This window comes from Trachemys scripta, chromosome 7, assembly GCF_013100865.1.
Source record: "Trachemys scripta elegans isolate TJP31775 chromosome 7, CAS_Tse_1.0, whole genome shotgun sequence".
Classification (NCBI taxonomy): Eukaryota; Metazoa; Chordata; order Testudines; family Emydidae; genus Trachemys; species Trachemys scripta.
In genome coordinates, this window is record NC_048304.1 from 47,474,525 (window position 1) to 47,497,330 (window position 22,806).

Sequence of the window (22,806 nt, forward strand, 5' to 3'; positions counted from 1 at the left end):
GCTTTTGAGAAGGTGAAGTGAAGGTCAGGAATACTGCCCCCAGGGATGGAATTGGCTGCATGGTGTCTGACAATGAGTGGGTGCTTGCAGGGGGCTCACGAATGCCCTTTTTAATTAACAATCTTATTGTGAAATAACTTCATAGTATCTGACCGATGGGTCACGTTTTCAGCTCTAGGCACCTAGTGCTGCCTGCAAAATGGGTGCGGTCCTGCTGCACATATTCGCATCTGTGTGGCACTATGAACATTTGTGTGAGCAACTGTCTGTTGCGCAGGTACACAACTTATGTGAAAAGGCCCTTATGAAAATTTGGGAAAACACACCTTGCAAGCAGTATTGCTCTCGGGAGCAGTAGCAATGAGCTGAAGCTGTGGTGGGGGATGTTTTTAGTCCAAATGCTGATCCTATTTTCAAGCCTACAGGACAAGCGTGTGCTCGTGAAAGCTTAGAGTCTGCTCCAGGACTGTACAAAAGTTTATACACACAGTGGTGGGGCGGGAGGACACAGGGCTAGATACTAGCTACCCCAAACAGCTCCACAGGGAGTGAATGGGAAAGGAAAGCCCCTTTTATGTTCTTCTCTTGTCCTTTCCACACAAAGTAAGCATAGCCAGAATGGATGTGCTTGCACTCCACATGAGCAAGATAAGGGCACCCACAGTGCTAAACACCATGGCCAGGGGAGAACATACCACGTGTTAGCAAAGGTTTAGTAGTTGCCACAACTACATGCAGTCCTCCCAGCAACAGCGGAGGCTGCTTTCCTCTCTAGGCAGAATAGCACATGGGCAGTAGCTGTCAGAGGCACACAGCCATGACCCCAGTAATATGGCTCGGGGTTCTCAAAAGGCACATTTGTGTCCCACAGTCACTCAAGTTCTGTTTTCAGTCCAGGTAATTCAGAACCAACTCTAAGCCTTAACACACACCCTTGTATGCATCCTAGATGGGACACTGGCAGATAGGATTGAACCCAGGGGCCTCTGGGTCTAAAAACATGAGCCCCTACTACCTGTGCTGAAGAACCAGCTTAGTGGCTGTAGCAGGTTCATATAACCTCTATGGGGACTAGCCACTAGAGGAGAGGGGGAAAGTCCCACACTATATTAGCATGAGCTAGATGTAGATGTTTTCTCTCATTGCATAACTATGAGTAAACAGCAGTGTGGCAGCTTGCGGGGTGGGGGATATCACTGCAGGATCTTTAGCTGTAAAGAGTACACCAATTAAATAGATGATGGGAGCCCAAAGCTCCCCTGATTCTGAGGAACCAACCTTGTCCAAGCCACTCTTCATCCTCTTCTTCGCTGTGTTCAGCTCCTGTTTCTTTTTCCCGATCAGGGCTGTGAAAATGCCAAGGAGCTCCAGGTAGCTCTTGGGAGTGACATAATTGTGTCTGGCCAACTCCGCCAGGTACACTTTGCACTTCACTGCTACACTCTGGTGGATCGCTACACACACCTGAATCTACAAGGAGCAGGGAAAGACGACCAATCTATTAGAAGTGTCCTACAGGGTACATGCACCAGCAAAATTGAAGTAAGTTGCACGAGACTTAGAGAGGAGCACAAAAGTAACCAAACTACTATTTCCTCACATACAATTGGGCTACAATGAGAGAGAAAGGCCAAGCAGTCCCATCTGAAGGCCACGATAGCACAGAAGTATAAGAAAAGGAGAGGAGATGACCATCTCCAACTGTAACAAAGTTAGTTCCTGATTTCACTCAGACCACCAGAAAATATTTCTCCATGACAAGGTAAATGAGGCCTTTTTACATGCGTCCTGCGTCGCTTGCATCTAACAATCATCCAGCACAAATACATGTTGAATACACAGGACACTTGCCTTATATTTTAAGGATGTCACTTACCATTCCATCTATAACTTCAGAGGTGGCTTCAAGGTCTGGGATCTCTTGCAAAAAGGAAGATGCAACGCACTGCAGGGCTTCTGCAGGCCACTCATTAAACCAGTCAATAGTACAGCAGTTCACTAGAGAGGGGAACTGTCTCAGCCGTGCACGGAAGACCTCTCCAATAGGGCTAGGCAGCAAGGATTGGGTTGAGGGGGACAGAATGGAGAACAGCACATTATAATAGGTTCCAAAGAGCTGGGTGAAATACCGAGTCTCACTTAAACGCATACTAGATACCTACAGCGTAAGGAGAAGGTGATGCAGTTAGCAAGGGAGTCTATTACAGGATGAATCGTGAGGGGAGAAAGGAAGTAGGAGTGAGATCACCCCATACAATGCTCTACGGTTACTACCGACCCCTTGGCAGGAATGGCTATAGAGATAGGTATCTCTTTGGAAGGTTTATGGTGTGTATTTGGGGAAATCCACCTCCTTTGATTGTCAGAGGGCTACTGAAGTATAACAGTACAGGAATATTCAGCCTATAAGATGGTATCTGAGAAGTAAAACTGATGTTAAGTCTATCTGGAGCAAGTTATTGTAGCCCCAATCCTGCTATCCTTACCATGTGGCACAGTATCTTACTCCTCAAGTAGCCCCATTGAAATCAATGGATAAAGTACTACTTATGTGAGTAGGTGTGGTGGAACTGAGCCACAAATGCATTAGTGTGTTATTTGGAGACATTATTACCCTGAACAAAAGGGTTAATTGTGCACGAGTGGAGAGGAGGCCTTGTGCTTAGTCTAGGCAGCTCTATGGTCCCCAACATCATTTCATGATTTGACCCATAGGCTGGGAGGGCTCATACCTCATGCAAAGGACCATATGGATATTACTGCGAACTAGTCCTGTGTATGCTGCCATCAGGTTGGCCTTGGTGGGCTGCTGCCCTAGGTCCTGAACGATGGGCTTCATAATAGTCATGATCTGATCTTGCTCATCCGGGGCATACAGATTGGGAATGTCTCCGGAGTTCAACACATTGTTGATATCCTCCAGGAAAGATTCGCTTTTAATCTAGATGGAAAAATAAAAATAGTGTCCCTAGTAATAACAGAGCTGGTTCTCCAGACATCATATAAATCACACCCCGAAATATCTCAGCTTTCATGATAGGAGATCCCTTGTAAAGCTGGCTGGCTTCCAGCGAAGTGTGCTACGATGCATGGCATGTATCAACATTTATAGCACGTATCAACATTTACAACAGAATGTTCAACCATTTCCTGAGGATGTAGAACCATCTGGCAGAGCTCACAATCCATGGTGAAATTCTGAAATATGACCTTGGAACCAGGAGGAACTAGTGCTGTTTTTTCAGCCGTTCCACTCTGATAACACTCTGGTACCTGTGAGTCCGTGAATAGAAAGGTAATGGGCAGTCTCTGCAGGCCAGCCTTCAGCATGATTTTCTTGACATCTTCTCGCCACTCTGCCATCCCATAGTTTTTGGAAAGTTCAATCTGGAAACATTCATAATCGGCCCTAGAGGGGAGAGAGATTCAAAGTAAAAATGCTCTAAACAGGACTACGCTTCTTTCATAAGAGACTCCAACCATTCCAGGATTTTTTGTATGTCAAATGGAACATATTGCATGTGTTTTCTTATACCTCCTAATGATGAGCATGTTGCTATCCTTATGCACATTTCACTAGGAGCGCGGTACTGTAATGCAATCAGAGATAAACGAAAGGGAGGTTTGGAATAAAATCTGCATTTACCCTGCAAGAGGATTAGTCCATTCCCCTTAGAACAGAGGTGGGCAAACTTTTTGCCCCGAAGGCCACATCTGGGTATGGAAATTGTATGGCAGGCCATGAATGCTCAAAAAATTGGGGGTTGGGGTGCCGGGGGGGGTGAGGGCTCCAGCTGGGGGTGCAGGCTCTGGGGTGGGGCTGGGCATGAGGGATTGGGGGTGCAGGAGGGTGCTCTGGGCTGGGACTGAGGGGTTTTGAGGGCAGGAGGGGGATCAGGGCTGGGGCAGGGGGCTGGAGCATGGGAGGGGGTCAGGGGTGCAGGCTCTGGGGACACTTACCTCAAGCAGCTCCCAGAAGCAGTGGCATGTCCCCCCTCTGGCTTCTATACGGAAGTGTGGCCGCGTCTGCAGGCCTCACCCCTGCAGTTCCCATTGGCTGTGGTTCCCAGCCAACGGGAGCTGCAGGGGCAGCCATTAGGGCAGGGGCAGCGTGCGGAGCCCCCTAGCTGCCCCTATGCGTAGGAGCTGGAGGGGGGACATGCTGCTGCTTCTGGGAGCCACGCGGAGTGGGGCAAGCCCCTGATCCCACTCCCCAGCAGGAGCTTGAGGGCTGGATTAAAACGTCTAGAGGGCTGGATGTGGCCCCTGGGCCATAGTTTGCCCACCCCTGCCTTAGAAACACCAACCTGTGTATTTTTGTTGAGCTGTTATCTATATTCATCAGTCCCCAGGACCCTTTCTCCCCGTTTACACCTCTCTGCTCTCAAGATCCATACCTCCCAGTCCCTGGCTCTGAAGGACAGCTTGGTATTGCTTTCACAGCCTGCCAATACCACTAAGGGGTCACTATTTTGTACTATACTATTTTGTAACTCATGCCATTGCCTTCCTGCTGTCCAGAGCTCCTGCTGGTATGGGAGAGAGACCAGGAATTGAACCTGTGTGTTTCATACTGTTGTGTAGAGCACACCACTAGGCTGCTGGGCTGGGCTGGGCTGGGCTGGATTGGTCTTTGGTGTTTTTCTCATGGGACAGAATGGGAGGTGTTGAGAGCTAGCACTACCATAGCGGCTATGGTATTAATTAACAGACTCTGAGATTCATAGAAAGGCAGCCCTGGCACAGCTGCTCGGTGCTAGCTGAACAGAAGTCTTTTTTCTTACATGTGAGATGCCAGCCTGGTGAGAGACTCCCTTCCACTTCCTCCAACGCCCAGGAGGAGAGCATTCCCCAGTGCCTGGCGCAGGATCCGGCTGATCCGGCAGATGTGCTGCATAGCATCCATAAAGAGCACCAGCTTCATCTTGGTGGTGTTGATCTGATTGTACTCCTCCATGTACTCCTCAATCACACGCATATGCTGCAGGCAAATAGAGACAGGTAAGAACAACAACATGGCAAGCGCAGCAGCTTCCCAAAGGCAATCCAAGGGAAAGACCAGCCCCTCATGGCAGAAATGATCCTTGAGAACCACACGTAGGTGGAAATAACGTACACCTGAAGTGGTGCTCACTTCAAGAAGGGGCCACCAGCACTACATCTGATCATCTCCTGCTGACTAGGCCATGAAGTGATCTATTAGAGGCCACATGGGTCTCATTTTCTGGACTCTAAGATGGAAAGAGTAGCTGCTGAAAAAGAGAAATAAACCAGACAAAGACTCACCTGAATCCACCCCTTCAGAAAAGAGGAAATACTACATTGAGTTTAACCTCCCTAGCCAAAACGTCTCACCCACATGATTATTTAAACAGTATCTTGTGCCAATTCCATCAGGGTCTTCTTCAACTGTGTTGCCCAGAGGTTAATGCAATGGACCAGGGGTTAATATTTTATGGGTTCTACTCTCAGTTCTGCCATGGATTCACAGTGGGAACTTGGGCAAGTAACTTAATCTCTTGGGCCCGGATTGAAATCAATGGAAATTAGAAGTCTAAATACTTTTGTGGATCTGGGCCTCACTGTGTATTTTGTCCATCCAAAAATGGGCATGGGTACATTTACCTACCAGAGAGGATGTTGTGAGGCTGAATTAATTAATGAATGTATTTCATTTAGCAATCATGAGATGAGAGATGATGATATTATTATTTATTTCCGGTAGCGAGTGCAAACTACACTGCTCATCATTAAAATCTTTATAATTTTACCTTTTGCTTATTAACATTACCACAGTAGTACTATTCTCCCCCAACAGGGAATCCTGCAGTAATGATAATTACTTGTAAAGGTCAATTGTAAAGATCTTACTGGCTAGCATTGTCCTATTGAACATAAGGCTGGGATTCCTCCTAGTCAATTCCATCCTCCAGTTCTGAGTGTTGCACTCAGGTTAGGAGGATTGGCACAGAAGGTTGCCTATTGCTCTTTGCAGGATCATTATTACCTGCCCAAACACCAGAAGATGTAGGGGAATTCGGAAAGACATCACTTCCTAGTTCAATTTCATTCAGGTCCTCATATTGTGTCCATCATTCATTTAGAGCCTAGCCTGACTCTGTAGAGCATTACATGATTGGCACTGGGTATGGGATCATATCCTAACCACCTCAACATAGCCCGGCAATGTTAACTCTGGGTAGGTGACACATTCTAAACACTCAGCTAGAGAAAAACCATAGCTTATATCAGCTATGCCTTCTTAGTGTTCAATAGGAGTGAATACAAGGAAAAGAAAGTAATAAAAATGGGTAGGAATCAAAAGCATCCTACCTTTTCCTGGTCATCAATTAGTTCATATATTTTGACATCAGCACCAGGCATCATGAAATCCCCAAAGAGAACTGGCTGGTAGGGGATAACCTCCTCAAAGGTGGTGTCCCACTCTGCCATCATGCTCTTCATCAGATCATCAAACCAGTTGCGGTCCTCATCATTAACCAGGCGGTCGCGGAACACACGGCAACTCTCATGATACCAGAGCCTGAGCAGGTGCAGTTTGTCCTGGCAGAGAATCCCAGTGAGATATGTCCATTAGGCTACAAGTCCCTCCTGCAGGATTGCTAGGTTACCTCCAGAACATGTGGTCATTTCTAACTCTCAGAAAAAGAAGAATTTGGAAGGACACCACTAAACCCCTTTCTTAGCAGCATTCCATGCTAAAGCATGTGCTCTACAGAGGAGTTAATTAACACTGCAATAAATATCTGTGCTATTCTTCCCCAGGCTGGGGTAACTTTAAAATCAATCCGTCATCTCTTATTAAATTTTAATTCTTCCTTTATTACTATTTTCAAAGGTCCGAGATTAAGACCGGAAAGACCCATTATGATAATCTAACCTGCCTTGCAGAATACAGGCCAAAGAACTTCTGCCAGCAATTCCTGTACTAAGTCCATATCTTGCTACAGCATATTGTTTAGAAGGACATCCACTCTTGATTTAAAGACTTCAAGTGGTGGAGAACCCACAATATCCCTAGGTAAACTGTCTTTTCCCCCAAGGGAAACTGACCCAAGACAGCATCCTGGGTGTTGGAACTCCTCCAGCAGCATCCATTCCAGTTTACACGTGATTTCATATTTATAATTGTGCAAAAAGACACAACAAATAGGGTATTTCTGTGCATTTATTACACTTGGGTAGTGTCAAAATGCACAAGTCTGAATAACCTGGGAAGTGCAACAAGTCCCTACTAATAACGCAAGGCTTTGGGCAGCTTCTTGCCTTTTCTATGTCCATTTTGAACCTTGACCTGTGTACAGTGAGATCTGGAATTCTCCAGGCAGTACAGAATCATGTGAGATAAAATGGTGGGAGGACTCACCTCGATTTTGCAGGCTTCAGCCATGAGCATCCCCTGGAAAACTTTGGAGAGGTCCCTCAGATTAAAGGTATAGTGTGACTTTGCTGGAGTAGGCAAAAGTTGGGACGTGATGGTTGAATACACACGAATGGTGGCATCGACAAGGGGCTCATTCAAGTGCTCGACTCCAGGGGCTCCAGCTGCAGAAACAGAAGGCAGCAGCATTTTAGGGGTGTGAAGGACTGACAGAATTCAAGCACAATAGGCACACAGACTGACACTGATGCCACCATTGCTATTGTTTAGTAACACTCATTGTGGACCTTGCCATCTCCTCAGCTTGCCATACTTGTTGAATCTGCAGCCAACAGGCTCAGTGTTGACCAATACTCAAGGGGAGACTCTTCACCAGTCATAGCCAGACTTTGTCCAACTAGTCCACACACGTGAGCTCAGTAGCAAAGTATCAATACTGTCCTACCAAGGAGGCAACCCTGACCTACTAAGCAGCAGCTGCAGTACAAAGGTCACACTCAGAAGCATCTGTAGAGACTGAACATGTACAAAAAAGTACCTTATGTGTGGGCGTAGATTAAAGAAAAGAGAGTAGAAAGTAATGGGGGATGTCACTAATAAGGGAATAGGGGGGTGCCTAATGAGCACTATGCCATCTTGGGTTTCTGGGATACATTTGTCATACATCAAACTCAATTAACGTGGGGTCCTCAAGGAAAGATTTCCCTTGAGGGTGGTGAATGGCAGGATTAAAAGCATGCCAGTTATCAAAACATTTTTTATCCTAATCCAGTTTCTTATAAAAAAATACCTTTGTAACAGCCCTGTCACACCCTATAATCATGCCCACTTTTTACGATGCTGACTAAGATCCCACCAAACATGGCCAAATTCACTACTTGTACCTTTGACTCACACCCACAGACCTTGCTATGGCCCCAAGCTCATACCTAGGAGCCAACATCTCCTGTCGTTGCTTAGAATCCCTGCATGGGTGCCCAGAAATCTCTGCTCTGGCCCTTGGTTACAGTTTGATGTTCATATTCCTTTCCAGTGTTTACACTCAGATGCTCAGCTCTGTGGATGTGACCTCAAATTCACACCTTGGTCCCAAACCGCCCAGCTCAGGCCCATGGATGGGAATAAAAGGCAACCAGAAACGGACAAATGATGATGAGACTATGACACAAAATGAAATCAATTCTAAGTGACTTGTTCTATTCTGAAAATCTTTTCCCTGGGTGGCTACAGCACCTTTGCAGACTCCAGTACTCACTGCTCAGCTGTTCACAGGCTACAGCTGTTGGAGAATAAAAGTAACCCCTGCTTCTTCTACAAAGTCTGAAGCCAACTGCAGAGATCATGCAACACATCTTGCCCAGTCATCTGGGCAAATGTCCGAGTCTACTGAAGGATACGGGTAACTCATAGTTGTAGAATCCTTCTCAGCACTCCGGGAGCCCTGTCCTGTTCACAATGTATGGTTTGTGTTCAGCCACTTTTACTTACGGACTGGATCTCTGAAACTTCTTTCTCCAAGGAGTCCAGCTAGAAAATCAAGGAAGAAAAACAAAGATTGTTTTCTATTGGCAAAGATAGATAATATCCACAGCACTTGGTCCAACACACAGAAAATCCCTTTTAAGAGGACTAGGCTATGTCAGATTTTATGTACACTTTTCAGGGCCAGATTCTCTATGGTGGTAAATTGGCACATCTCCACTGAACATTATGAAAATATGCCAATTTACCCCGCTGCTCAGAGTCAAATGATAGTTTCTCAGAAACACTTTCCATTCCAGATTCCAGCATTTCTTAATCCCCTCATTAGCTTAATTCTTAACCAAGGGGGGATGTAGATGGGCAGAGACTTGCGAAGTGAAGAGGAAAAGCCTTGTGTTCTCAGAACTTACCCATCCAGCTGCCAAGAATGGTGGAGAAGATTTTCTTCTTGCTGCTGTCCTCCATCTCCGTAAAGGAAAGATAGTTGAAATGACGGGTGAGGCGTGCCGTGATGGCATTCCTTCCTCCGCCTGGGGGGCCCATGGCACAGACGAAGTTAATATCCACCAGGTTCTTAAAGATACCTGGGAAATAATCCAGAGGAGAGTAATGGTGTAGCTGCATGCCAAGCGTAAACCAGAAATGTTCTCTATGAATCCTACGTCTCACTCACTATGTATACCCACTGGAGGCTGGTTACCTCCACATTAGCCTAATTAGTCAGCATGAGAATGTAGAGAATGTTCCTTAGAGAATGTAAACAGTGTTAGGCAAAGAACCTGGATCATACCAATCTGTTTCCTGTCGTACCAGCCCTGGTGGTCCATCCACTGCCGAAGCAGCTCAATGGGTGGCTGAGCACCATAGGTCTCCAGTGCCGGCATATTTAGGTCATCAATGAAAAATATGAAGTACTTGCCAAGAGGAGGACCAAACACCCCCTTTCTCCTGCAAGGATGTAGAAAGTATGTGAGAACGGGGATGGCTGAAGGGAGTACAACCCAACACTTCCATCACCAGAGCACTCCTGACACAACCCAGTCCAAAGGATCCACTGCATAAGCAGCCTATGGATTCACCCCCCCTTCTCTGGATCTGCATTCCATCCCCGTTCTCTCCCAAAAAGGCACAACACAGTGTTCAGGTGAAGTCCTCTGGTTATTTCAGAATTCTGTCTCAAGTTACACCTGTGCAATCCCAATGAAGCCCGTATAGTTGCAGTGGTGTAAGACTGACCAGAATTTGGTCCCATCAGTCTGTTTGCCCCCCTTGATGAATGCATGTGTGACCCATTAATGACAATGGGAGTCACCTGCATATCTCAAGTAGCAAAATATACCCCTAAATGTTATGTTGTCAGTCAGGAGAACTTGAAGTGAATCAGAGAGAATGTCTTACAGGTCTGTCTCATCTTACGCGGGGGTTCCATTCCGAGGTTAGCGTGTAAAGCGAAAACCGCGTACAGCCAAAATTCCATTGAGTTCAATGGCGGGCAAAATTGCCCGCACTACAGATATAGTATTACAATTATTTTTCTCTTTTTGTTTTTTGTTTTTGCCGACTGCGTAAAGTTGAAATCGCGCATGTTACATGCGCGTAAGATGCGACAGACCTGTATATGTGTTTCACACGATTGATCACTGGATGCATCAAACCAGATTGTGAATGGTGAAGGGTGAAGCAAGCCTCTTTGGGGTTAAGAATGAATGCTGCTAGCCCATGCTGGATGATTCTTGGCATGCAATGGCTAACGTTTCCTCCCCTCGCCAGTTTCCTTGAAGATCCAGTACCTGGATTTTGGGAATGATCGCTGCTAGTTAGGCCAAATTTTGTAGCATTTAATGGATAACAAGGAATTGTGCAACATCAACAGATTCTCACTACTGTCTTTTATTGGCCATTGCATCCAATGTTTCTAGCCCTCCCTGATCCAGAGTTAGGATTGAAGTGCCCTTTATTTCCCTCAGCCAGAGTTACATTTGGACTGTGTCCTTTCAGTGCTCAGGATGGAACCGAAGGACAAAGGTATTAACAGAGAGGTATATCAATACAGGAGTGCTGCCTTTGCTAGCGCAAGAGTTTTGCCTTTTATCCAGTTTGCTGTCAATGAGGTCCTGGGTTTGATTGGCTGAGGTGCGAGCAGAAAATGTTAGAAAGTGGGTGATGTATTCTAGAGGCAAGTTCTTCAAAAGCTTGTCTGAAATCGTGAGAGTCTTCCCAGTGCCAGTTGGACCAACACAGAGAACCTGCAGTGAGAAAAAGGAAAGGTAGTCATCATTGCAGTGTAAACCCGGGCAGATAGAATAATCATTTGTCAACTGGTTTGCTTTGACTGGCTCAGTGGGGACGACACAGACTCCTACCAAAACCAGTCAAGGACAAAAAGTTTACTCTCTTCGTTAGGGAGGCAGATTAGGATAACAGATCTCTCTCACAATGAAAAGAACTGAACTGGAGAAGTAGGGGAGGGAGCCCTAGAGAGTGGGGAAATCTTGGGTAGTGATTGGTCGACCTGTTAGAGCAAGTGAGGCTGAATCTGGCATCTGCACTGCCTCGGTCTATCTATGTAAAGTTGGCATCAGCTCAGTTGCTGAGGGAAAGGAATAATGATGCTTGTAAGCCAAGTACCATGTCCAACTACAGGAATGAATGTCTGCAGCAGAGGGAGAATTTAACTATATTAAGTATTTCTAAGGCACCTATCACCATATAGAAAATGGGACCACAGCCAAAGAAACAAAGGTTATATCCAAAAGCAAAGGCAAGGTCAGGACACATACTGGTTTTCGATTGGTGAGCAGCATTTCCAGCAGGTGGGCCATCTGGACAGTATTCATTGTGGGGATTATAATGTCACAGAAGCTTGTGTCAGGAACTATGGTGAACTGCGCAGTGTAATCCATCCAATTCACCCAGCCCACCTGAAAGACAGAGTTGTTACTGGAAGAAGCAACTGCCTCTAAAATGGTGATAATAAGAGTCAGCACTTATACTGTGCTTTTCCTCTTCAAAGCTCTTTGTATAGATTAGGAATGGATTTCTTAGGTGACCTGATTTCCGGGCCCTTGCTCTCCTCTCTACAACATCTCTCTATATATTATTGTCCCCCAAAGCAGCTGACACTTTTACTATGGACTAAGGGCAGCCTGAGGGTTAGAGATTGTTGCCCCCAAAGTAACTCACTCTTGAATTCTTTCCGAAAAATTGGTTCAAATGTTGACAGAACATTTGAGATAGCTGCAAGAACAGACAGTACCATTAGACAGAGACCTAAACCATAAGGGGGAAATAGATCTGACTGAAAAGGAGGAAGACTGTTTCACTGGAAACCTTTTTCTGTTTGTTGCAGACTCCATTCCTGTGTTCACCTGAAATTTATGGGGCAGAGAGGCTGGATGTGTGCATGAAATGAATTACCATCCCACTTGAAAAAAGCCAGGGGCCAAAACCTACTAACTCAGGGCCAGTCCAAAGATTAGGGAATGGGTCCACCAGTGAGGCTCAGAGAATCCTCCTCCAGATTCCATTTCTGAGGTCTTTCCCCAGTGCAAACACACCTCTACCCTGATATAAGGCGACCCGATATAACATGAATTCGGATATAATGCGGTAAAGCAGTGCTCTGGGGGGGCGGGACTGTGTATTCCGGCGGATCAAAGCAAGTTCGATATAACGCGGTTTCACCTATAACGCAGTAAGATTTTTTGGCTCCCGAGAACAGCGTTATATCGGGGTAGAGGTGTAGCTCCAATGCTTCCTCTGCCACTGCTCAGAGAACCAGAGAAATGCAGGGCTGGAAGGGACCTCAAGAAGTCATCAAGTCCAGCCCCCTGAGCTGTGGCTGTACCAAGTCAACCTTGACCCTCCCAGACAGGTGTTTGTCCAACTTGTTTTTAAAAGCTTCCAATCATGGAGACTCCATGACCTCCCTTTGGAAGTCTATTCCAGAGCTTACCTATCCTTATAATTAGAAAGGTTTTCCAAATATCTAACCTAACTCACCCTTGCTGCAGATTAAGTCCATTACTTCTTGTCCTACCTTCAGTGGTTATGGAGAAAAACTGATCACCATCCTCAACATACTGGAAGACTATTATCAGGTCTCAGTCTTCTTTTATCAAGACTAAACATGCCCAGTTTTTTTAAACTTTCCTCATAGATCAAGTTTTCTAAACCTTTTGTTGCTTTCCTCTGGACTCTCTTCAATTTGTCCACATCCTTCCTAAATTGTGGTGCCCAGAATTGGACACAGTACTCCAGCTGGAGCCTTAGCAGTGCCGATTAGAGCAGGACAGTTACCTCCTGTGTCTTACATACAACTCTCCTGTTAAATTCCAAAATAATATTAGCCTTTTTTGCAGCTGCATCACATTGAGGACTCATATTCAGTTTGCTCATGGCTATCCCAAGCACCAGCACCATGCAATTGACATGAATCTTCTTATTTTTACTTCTCTCTCCCTCCCTTCCAGCCTTCTGAATAACAGCAGTGAAATTGACCAGACTTTGGACATTTCCCAACCAGGGGAAAGCCCTGAGCAATGGCAGAGGCACTGGAACTGTCTGCAGTTCCTACTTCACAATCACAAGGGCAAGAAACCTTTTTTTAAGCACAACGTTCAATTTCTCTTTAGACATCTCCACCCAGTATGGCAAGGCTCCTGCTCGCCCCTGGTGAGTAGAGTTTACTGTGTGTGCAATACCTTAGCCTTAGCTGCTGGTCCCTCCCTTCTATTCTTTAGTTTGATGAATTGCTCAGCTTTTTAATCCACAAGTTAGAGGTGGGTAAAGTCTTTACCTCCTTGACAACATCTTCATCTATATCTTCCTCAGGATTGCTGAGCCCAGCATCATCCAGTTTATAATCATAAACCAGCCCCACCTCTGGGAAAAGTAACTGGATCTGTGGGGAATAAAGCAGAGCATGAATGTCACACCTGGCTCTGGTCCAGATCAATTGACCAACAGGAACCAAGCTAATATGGAGAACATTACTTTTCAGCAATGAAATTCTGTCCAGTCCATATGGCTTATCTCTCTCTATCCTCTTTCCTAAAGGTTTTGATGCAAATGTTCTGATGAAGCTTGAAGTTTCCCCCCTGTAGATAATACCCCATGAGGGACCCTTACACAAATCTTCTGGAAATTCAGGGAGCTCTGAATTACCAGGTGCTACCATCATGAGCTAATATTACCTTTACATCCACTTACCTGTTCACTTGCCATCTTCTCTCTCAACCACATGCTGAAGGCCACGCGGCTTTGGGCATCTCCAGTTGCACCCACACTCCAGATCAAGGAGAACATGAACCAGGGTTCAATCAGTTCTCCAAGTCGGTCAGCCTTCTCACGGGGAACCTTCCTAATTCCCTGAACATCCAATAAGCAGCACAAATTTAATCCTCACACACAGTTCAATTGGATTGGGGGTTAAATATATGCACCTCAATGAAAATCTTGATGCCTCCATTTAGTTTATTTACTGCTTCTCTGAATGATTCTTAGATGAGTCCATTCATTACAGACTGTGAGCCAAATTCTGCTCTCAGTTACATTGGTGTAAATCTGGAGAAGCTCCATTGTTACTCTGGATTTTTGTTACTGTCAATGAGAGCAGAATTTGGCCTGTGGATTTTAATGCCTGTCTCCTTCAATATCAATACAAAGAAACTACCATCCCGGGTGTATTCCTAAATATAAATGTGCAACCTATTTCATCCAGCACTATAATTGTGGAGCTACTGTTGTAGTTAGCAGATTATCCTCTTGCTTTATAGTATAATCCTCTATTGTGTACAGAGCTAGAGTTATCCTTCTCTGGTGTACTGCAGATAATCCTCAATATAACCATGCATTCAGCATGAGTCAGGGCAATGCTGTATGTAGATGAGCTTCAGAGTAACTGACCGAGCTCCCTCCAGCACTATGCATAGAACACATTGTTTCCCTGTAACTTCCATCCTGTAATGTGCACAGGTGGTAGCTCTGGTGTTCCTCCTACACTCTGCAGTTTAACCCTCTAGTGCCATGAGCAGCGATAGCAACAAATGGATGATACAAAAATTCCTACCTCAATGGGAATGAAAGGTTCAAAGAAGCACTCCAGTAGTTTGAGAAGGCTCATCGTCAGGTTACTGTCTGTTGAGGCAATTATCTCTTTCACTGAACTCCGGACAAAGCTGATGGACTCCTGCAAGGATCAGGCAGACACAGCTCAGCTCCTGTGTCATCTTCCTTTCATGAGTTTATTTACCTCCTAGGGCTTCAGTTTTCCCTTTTCTCACTGCATGTTACATTTATCAGGGAGGTCACAGCTGAAAATTCTGCTATTTCAAGCTGTGCCCCAAATACCATTCGCTTCAGCCAGAGAATGGAGGCCGAGGAGAGAGTCTGAGTAAACCTCTTCTATTTAATACTGAATAGATTATAATACAGTAACAGTCCTGGTCTTTTTGCCATCATTGTTGATAAATAGCTTTTAAAATATTTCCGACAGTGCTCTGTTGTTCTCCATCAAAATGATGGAAATAGCAAGGCTCAGTTTTACAATTCAGAGCCACATCCCTCCGTGGAATAACTCCACAGAAGGAAACAGAGTTACCGCAGGAAAGAATTTGGCGTGCTGATTATAAAAAACGACACAGTCCTTTGGGTCAGTATGAAGAAGTCACATCTATATGGTTTAGTGAGTACATAAGTTATTAAGACCAGCGGATTCACTCTGGGTACTGGTAGCATTTAATCATTTAGCCATTTAATCTTAGATGTGGCTAAAATCTTAGATCTTTAGAAGGACCGACTACTCTAAAACTAACCCAACAGGTTCTGAGCAACTGGCATCCTAAAGCCAGGTCTGTCAAACAGACTGGGAGAGATCTGGAACATGACAGGAGCTCACCTCTAAAAATCTGCTGAAGAGGGATGCTAACTGCTCTGAGAAAGGCTTCATGATGTCTGGAATTTTCCTCAGCCAGCACCAAGTGAAGGGCTTGAGCCCCAAGAGGCTGGGCTCCAGGTAAACCATGCCGCACCGGGATACTGTGGCGGGGGAGGCAACAGCCAGGTCCTGTACTTCAAACATCATGGTCATCATCTGAAAACCATGGATGGAAAACAAGGATCTGTCAGCATAGCTCAGCCTTAGGAAAGAAAGGCTCCTAGGATCTTTCAGCATGGCTCAATGATAAGATCACCTATTCGGCTCAAAGGAATCGGCTCTAATAATGCAGTTCTCTGCCACTGGTGTTGGGAGGGAAGCAGGTAATGCCGCAGGGGAGTAAAGCGAATGCTGGGGCTCCCTGGGATTTTCACCTCAGTTGACTCAGACTCAAGCTGGGATTGTCAAAGAAGCAAAAGAAGTTAGAATTCCCAACACCCCTTGAATGTCAGTAGCATTTTGCTTAGCCCTCCTTTGAAAATCTGAGGCTCAGTGCCTGCCTGCAGAGGTACGGCGCATATACTGTAGTCAAACAGAAAGAACCAAATGTAGCTTGTCAGCTCTTTAGAGCAGGGACTGCCTTGTTCTCTGTCTGTACTGCACCTAGCACACTGGGGTCCTGGTTCATGATGAGGGCTCTTAGCTATTACTGCTATACAGATGGTAATCTCTGCAGGAATCCATCCTGTACATAACGTTAACTGGAAATGCAAAGGCAATTCTGCACCTTAGAGCGAGCAAACAGAGGAGAGAACAGCTAGAGAGGAGAGAGAAACAGGACAGCAAGAGGAGAGAGGTTAGTCACCTCTGTTAGCTTAATGATTTCTCCAGAGCTAAGACACAGCTTCTTATTATCATCCAGCACGGTGTTCATATTCTCAATCCAGACCGCATCGACTGGCCCATCAAACACATACCATTTCTTATTTGTGTCACTGGCGATTGCTCCCACCCGAATGAGTGATGAAAGAATCCCATCCGTCCTGTAACATGGGAGGAAAGAGGCAAGAGAAGCTGTAACAGTTGCTTTCTTTATATCTATCTCCACGTGAAATTCTGACCCTGTTGAAATCAATAGCAAAATTTCCACCAACTTCCCTGGAGTGGGATTTCACTCTGGGTTCATATACTGTGTATCTGAGTGCCTCGCAAGTTTATTAAAGTGAGCAGACAAAGATGTCTCTCTCCTTCCCCAGTAAATCTCTAGAATCTGCGCATCTTTTTAGCATAACCTTTTTAGAAAACCTACCCCACTTTGTGAGTGAAGACCCCGATTCCTGTTGCTCCTATATACATAGCACAACATGGACACTAATAATGCATCCATACAATGCCAGTGGTGCTGCTGGTGCTGAGTGGGATAGTGGAGGAGAGAGTGATGGATGTTGACGTCTGGGATTTAATCTGTATGTTAATGTCTACAGTGCAATTGCTGCTCAGACCCTCAATTGCACTCCCATTATTAAATAATTATTGTTATTTATATAGCACCACAGATGTTCATGGCCATTGTTACCGAGATCAAAAGAAAACAGACTAGTCTGAAGCCCAGCTGATTAAAAGAGATAGATTTATGTCTCTAAATGTGCTTTATATAGAGACTGTATTTTTTGTCACGCTGATGTGTCTATGTGCTGCCCTTGGGCAGGAACCACATCATAAATAAGCTGTCAAGCTTAACTGGAATATACTATAGAAACATCCTTCAATAAAGATTCACTGGAGCCCAGAGCTAGTGAGCTTCAGGGTACAGTATGAGAAATTGATTTGCTTTCGCTTTTCTCAGAGGCTTTTTTTTTTATTGGTTTTCATAGTTTTCTGGAACATACATTCTTTAACTTTGTTCCTAAGCATCTGGCTGGTTTGACAGGAAGCGTTACAATAATGCAAGTGGATCTTACATTATAGCATGAGGATCTCTATCAATCCACCAAGCCCTTCTGAGCCAGCCTCAGAAAGGAACATTTAAAAGCCCAGCTAGTGATAAGTGGGCTGTCGAGAAGGGAGATGAGTCTCTCTCAATAAGGAGTCTGCAGAATGAGGATGGAGAACCTCTGAAATAATAAGTACGGGGGAGATATTCAAGCACAAAGATAGGCTCCTAATTGCCAATGGCAGGCAATGAGAGTTGGGAACCTAACTTCTCTTTGACTATCTTCCCTTAGTTACAGAAGGCCATCAGCACAAGCCAGATTTACACCCCACAAAAGGCATTCTTCACTCTTTCCTCTAAAGCAAGTAAAGCTCTTTAAGGTGCTGTATCCTAGAGAGTTCATAGACCTAGATGGATGACAAGAAGCCCTAGACCAGATGAGAAGGAGGAGGATGGGTTTTGTCCTTTACCATTCATGCGTTAGCAAGTCAAACTCTCCATAAAGCTGGCCCATAGTGATGGATTTCGGATTCAGTATAAAGTAGTTGACTGCTTCATAATTCCCACCACTGACCGAAGGCTGACCTTTCAGAGAGGTCATTGCAGCTGCCAGAACTCTGTAACACTGCAGAGACAGAAGGGAAGGGAATTAAATATTATGGCTTCTATGACAGCAATCAGAGGGGAAGTAAAATCACAGGGACATGATTCCGAAAACAGTGAGGAAGGAGGAGATGTAATGAAGGACTTTCTGCAAATGTCTGGAAGTAGCCTGGGAAATGGATCTGTAAGAAAGAGACTGATCACAGAAAAGAAGGGAAAGAACTTAAATCACCAATACTAGCGCCTGGTGAAATATCTGGAGACCCTACATGATAGTAGTTGAAGCTGGCCAGCCTCAAAACCATCCTCAAACTTCTGCATGGGACTCTGAAGTTTAGGACACCGCTAGTAAGCCTCAGAGACTGATCGCAAAGCCCAGAAGAGCAGGTTGCTAATATACTTCACCACTGCTACAAATCCATATTTTCATCTGTATTTCAAGTCAGAACAAAAATCTCTCACTCCCATAGCTGCTATGCACAGAGACTTGGAAATGCTACAGCATTAGTGTTTTGTGCAAGATTTAACACTCTTCTATGATTCCCCATTCCACTCCCATCTAGCTATTCATATACATGCAATGGCTCACTGTACCCAATGCAGTGTCTCAATCACCTTTACCTTTGTTTTCCCCGAGCCTGCTGGCCCCACCAGCATGAGGCCATGGCGCACCACAGTGGTTTCATACAGCTGGATGCACTTTGTCACAAAACCTGAGAAGGAACAAGATTCTGAATGTGGATCTTGTAATCTGTTTCACTTGCCAGCAAATCCGAGGGCTGCACGCTCCAACTGGCAGAGCAACGGACTTGTTGTCCACATCTCATAAGCCAGTGCGGTTTTATTGGCCTGTAATGACCCTGGCTCCAGTCCAGCAAAGCATTCGCCTATGTGCTGAACTTTAAGCAAAAAGCAGTCCCACTGAAGACAATGAGACTAGTCCTATCCTTAAAGTTAAGCAGGTGCCACAAAGTTAAGTAGGTTCAGGGTCCCATAGGTAGTGATGCATATAGTTGGTTCTTTTGGCCAAAGTCATTGGCCATAATCATCAGAGCAGTGATACTCAGACCTCAGTAGTTCAGGAGCCAAATTAGCGATCAGCATTACCCAAAAGAGCTACTGTAGTGTGAATTCAGTGTTTCATTTACTCTTTTATCTATCTATCTATCTATCTATCTATCTATCTATCTATCTATCTATCTATCTGTACACACACATAATGTGTGTGCATATATATATATATTATTTTTACAGCAAAATGACTGACCAAGTATTATTATTTAATCAACTACAATTGGTTCATAACACAGCAAAAGCCTCCTGATTGCTTAATAATTAAATCACACAGTGTTTTAATATCATGTACTGCAAAGAGCCGCAGGAGACACATTAAAAAGCTACTTGTGGCTCGGGAACCTCCGTCTTAGTATCACTGCATTAGAGTAATTCAGCCTTTATCAATCACCCAGTGCCTTAATATCTATATTGTATTTCAATAGCTCATCAAGGAGTGATGCATCCAATAACAACAACAGATGACACCAAATACTGTATTGGATCCCTGCATTTCACTGTTCAGCACTGTCCCTGAGTAGCATGGCACTGAATAAAAGGTATCATCTTCAGTATTAAATAAATGGCAAAACAACGGAAAACAATTGTTTTAAGCTCTTTACTGTTCCTTTATAATGTATAAAGATTTTCTCAAATATGTGTTTTGGTTGTTTTAAACTTTAAACTTTGCATTGGAAATATCAGGTCCTGACTTATTCCATTTTTCTGGAGGCCTCTGACAAGTTTTGGAGACATTGAAAAATGACACCATAGCTGGAGACTGAAATCCAAGGTGCAGGTCTCCCAGTGTAAGAGTCAACATCCCTCACACAGTCACCTAGAGCAGTGGTCTCCAAACTTTTTTAATCGTGCACCCCTATCAGTAAAAAAATTTTTGAGCACGCACCCCCTGCCACGCTGGCTCTACCTTTTCTGCCGACGCAAAAAAAAAAAAAAAGCCACTCGGACTCCCGCCCGAACTGACAAAGCAACAACAACAGCAACAAAAAGCTCTCCTCCTGCTGCGCACCCCCTAGGATCCTCTTGTGCACCCTCTGGGGTGCACGCACCCCACTTTGGAGATCACTGACCTAGGGGACAGGAGGGCTGCCACTTGGGCTTTAACCTCCAACTGTGATATCACTCTCCAAGTCCTCCAAACATTGCTTCAGACCCCCATGAAAGAGAGGGAAGTCAGGGCCTGATATTTCTGCTGTACCAAGCAGTAAAACACTAGGAAAAAAGTTGATGCAGCTATTTTCACATGCCATAGAGAAGGCAGCACATGCATGTGCATGCGTGCGTGCGCATGCACACACACTTCAGTTCACTTTGCCATTCACCTTTAAGAGCTTTTCCACTTACCTTCAACATCCTTCAGGTTGTCTTTGATGCAGGATTTGTGGATTGCTTCTTCTAGGATGCCATATTCAATAGGCTCATCTTTGATCTTGGGAAACAAGTCAGAGACAATACCATTGAACAGCTTGAGGTCATCCTGGAGGAACTTGGGTACATTAACATCCCGGATGGCCCTAAGGCAGATCAGCTCCTGCAAAGAATTAAGGACCAATAGTTAAATGAACTCTGCTCCCCTTCCTGCTTCCTTCTGCAAGATGCCCGTCACATCCATCATCCTCAGCCTGGTTTGCCAGGGTCTTCACTTCAGGAGTCATGTCTATTTTGTTCTTTGCTTTTTCTCAGGTTGCACCTCTGTGAGCCCTTTAAAATTCTATCTTCCTGAAATTCTTATTGACTGCAGTGACCCCTGCTGGTGAATATAGAACAATGTGTGTGAAACCATAATGGATGAAACTAGAGTGTACTTGCTTCATTCATGGTAGGATTCTCTCTCTTTAAGTTGCCAGCAGCTGAGATCACAGTCTTCACAGCTCTCATTCCAAAGTCATAATGGTCCTGTAGCAGGCATAGAGGAAATGACTAAATTAGACAGCGCATCATCCTTGAACAATGAACCTGCCAATCTCAATCTATTGGGGGGGGGAAGGGAGTATTTCCTTGGAACAGCAGCCCTCCCACCCACATCAGTTTGCTAGGTAAGCTAGAAAAGTCATCTCCTTTAACAGCAAGTATTATGCCCCAGGAGCATTATCCTGGGTGAGGAGGTGGAGGGTAACTGGATGAAGAGAGATATTAAAAGGAACTGCTGTTGGGCCCAAGTGTCATGCAAGAGCAGCTCTGCACATTCGTGTAAAGTAAATGAAACTACAGCATGAGGGATAGCTGGGCCACAATTGGATGCAAATCAGCATTAAAGAAGAATGAGATGGATGAAGGAGGGCCACAGATGTGGTTGTGAAAGTGGAAAAGGCTCGAGGGCCTGTGGAACATTAAACTACTATGGAGTCTTGAATTAAGAGAGACACTCCAATACTCCAGGCCCTTCCCATTTTAGAAAAAGCTATACATCAAGAAGTCACAGACCTGGCTGCTGAGCTGTTCTGATGACAGTTTGAACGTAGTGGTGATCTTCTTTGCTAGGACCTTGGCTTCATTGAACCCAAAGGAGTAGAGAGAAATCTCTGCAATCATGGAGTAATCTGGAACCATCATAGCCACAGGTCGGAAGAGAGCCTGGAATACACAAATCCATTAGGACGGGATGAAGACACTACTTTATTCCCTGCTCCCTCCTCCAGCAGGTCTAGACCTGTGTGAATTCTACTCCTAGGCTGCAGCAGGAGCTGTGAACATAAGAACACAAAAGCAGCCATACTGGATCAGACCAAAGGTCCATCTAGCCCAGTATCCTGTGCCCCAGCAGGAATGAACAGAACAGGCAATCATCAAGTGATCCATCCCTTTTCACCCATTCCCAGCTTCTGTCAAACAGAGGCTAGGGACGCCATTGATGGACCTATCCTCTACGAACTTATCTAGTTCTCTTTTGAACCCTCCTCTGTGGGATCTGTCTCAGTCTCAGTGTTTATTTACAGATGTGTTTTTTGATATCAAAATGATACTAGAATCCTACCAAAAGCATCTTCTCTTATCTCTTGTGGCATGGGCCTGCCCAGATCACCAAACACCCTGCTACACTGACTGGCAGAAGCACACTGTTGTCCATTTCTTACAACACTGGATATATTGTTCTCTAAGGTTCAGAATCACACCTCAGTTCATGCTGGCTAAGCTGGAGTGGCACAAAAAAGCCACACAAGGTGCCCTTTTCTGGGAGGTTTGCTGGAGATCAGTGCTATTCACATAGGACACAATGGTGGTAGAGGAGAAGGCAAAGCCTGGACAGCCAGAGAACAGACTGATTCAGTCCATCTCCCCAGCAGCCTCCCCAGGTGGGCAACCACAATGGATAGCTGCCCTGTCCCAGTTAAAATCTTGAAGGAGGGCAGCAGCTGTAACACCTTCTGCCCTCTCTTTGGGTGAATCTCTGGTGGGTCACCAGGTGGGAGAGGGAGGAGCAATTTACAGTTTCAG

The 22,806-nt window shown here is 45.1% G+C and overlaps 1 protein-coding gene across 2 annotated transcripts in view; it reads right to left on the bottom strand.

Moving 5' to 3' along the window:
• The window catches only part of DNAH1 (dynein axonemal heavy chain 1), an 87,845-nt gene that overhangs the window by 49,745 nt on the left and 15,294 nt on the right, over window positions 1-22,806 (bottom strand). For both annotated transcript variants that reach the window (XR_004646371.1, XM_034774979.1), the window contains exons 11-32: window positions 21,796-21,945; window positions 21,181-21,267; window positions 20,716-20,902; window positions 18,919-19,010; window positions 18,165-18,319; window positions 16,627-16,804; window positions 15,783-15,977; window positions 14,955-15,074; window positions 14,096-14,254; window positions 13,683-13,787; window positions 11,665-11,805; window positions 10,970-11,130; window positions 9,675-9,832; window positions 9,295-9,468; window positions 8,891-8,929; window positions 7,388-7,566; window positions 6,334-6,564; window positions 4,785-4,981; window positions 3,274-3,409; window positions 2,733-2,941; window positions 1,877-2,048; window positions 1,279-1,470 (exon numbers count right to left, since the gene is read on the bottom strand). Coding sequence is in view for 1 of the 2 variants with exons in the window: in XM_034774979.1 (XP_034630870.1) it covers window positions 1,279-1,470; window positions 1,877-2,048; window positions 2,733-2,941; window positions 3,274-3,409; window positions 4,785-4,981; window positions 6,334-6,564; window positions 7,388-7,566; window positions 8,891-8,929; window positions 9,295-9,468; window positions 9,675-9,832; window positions 10,970-11,130; window positions 11,665-11,805; window positions 13,683-13,787; window positions 14,096-14,254; window positions 14,955-15,074; window positions 15,783-15,977; window positions 16,627-16,804; window positions 18,165-18,319; window positions 18,919-19,010; window positions 20,716-20,902; window positions 21,181-21,267; window positions 21,796-21,945 (3,417 nt within the window). In the remaining variant the exon portion in view is untranslated. The remainder of the gene's footprint in view (window positions 1-1,278; window positions 1,471-1,876; window positions 2,049-2,732; window positions 2,942-3,273; window positions 3,410-4,784; window positions 4,982-6,333; window positions 6,565-7,387; window positions 7,567-8,890; window positions 8,930-9,294; window positions 9,469-9,674; window positions 9,833-10,969; window positions 11,131-11,664; window positions 11,806-13,682; window positions 13,788-14,095; window positions 14,255-14,954; window positions 15,075-15,782; window positions 15,978-16,626; window positions 16,805-18,164; window positions 18,320-18,918; window positions 19,011-20,715; window positions 20,903-21,180; window positions 21,268-21,795; window positions 21,946-22,806) is intronic.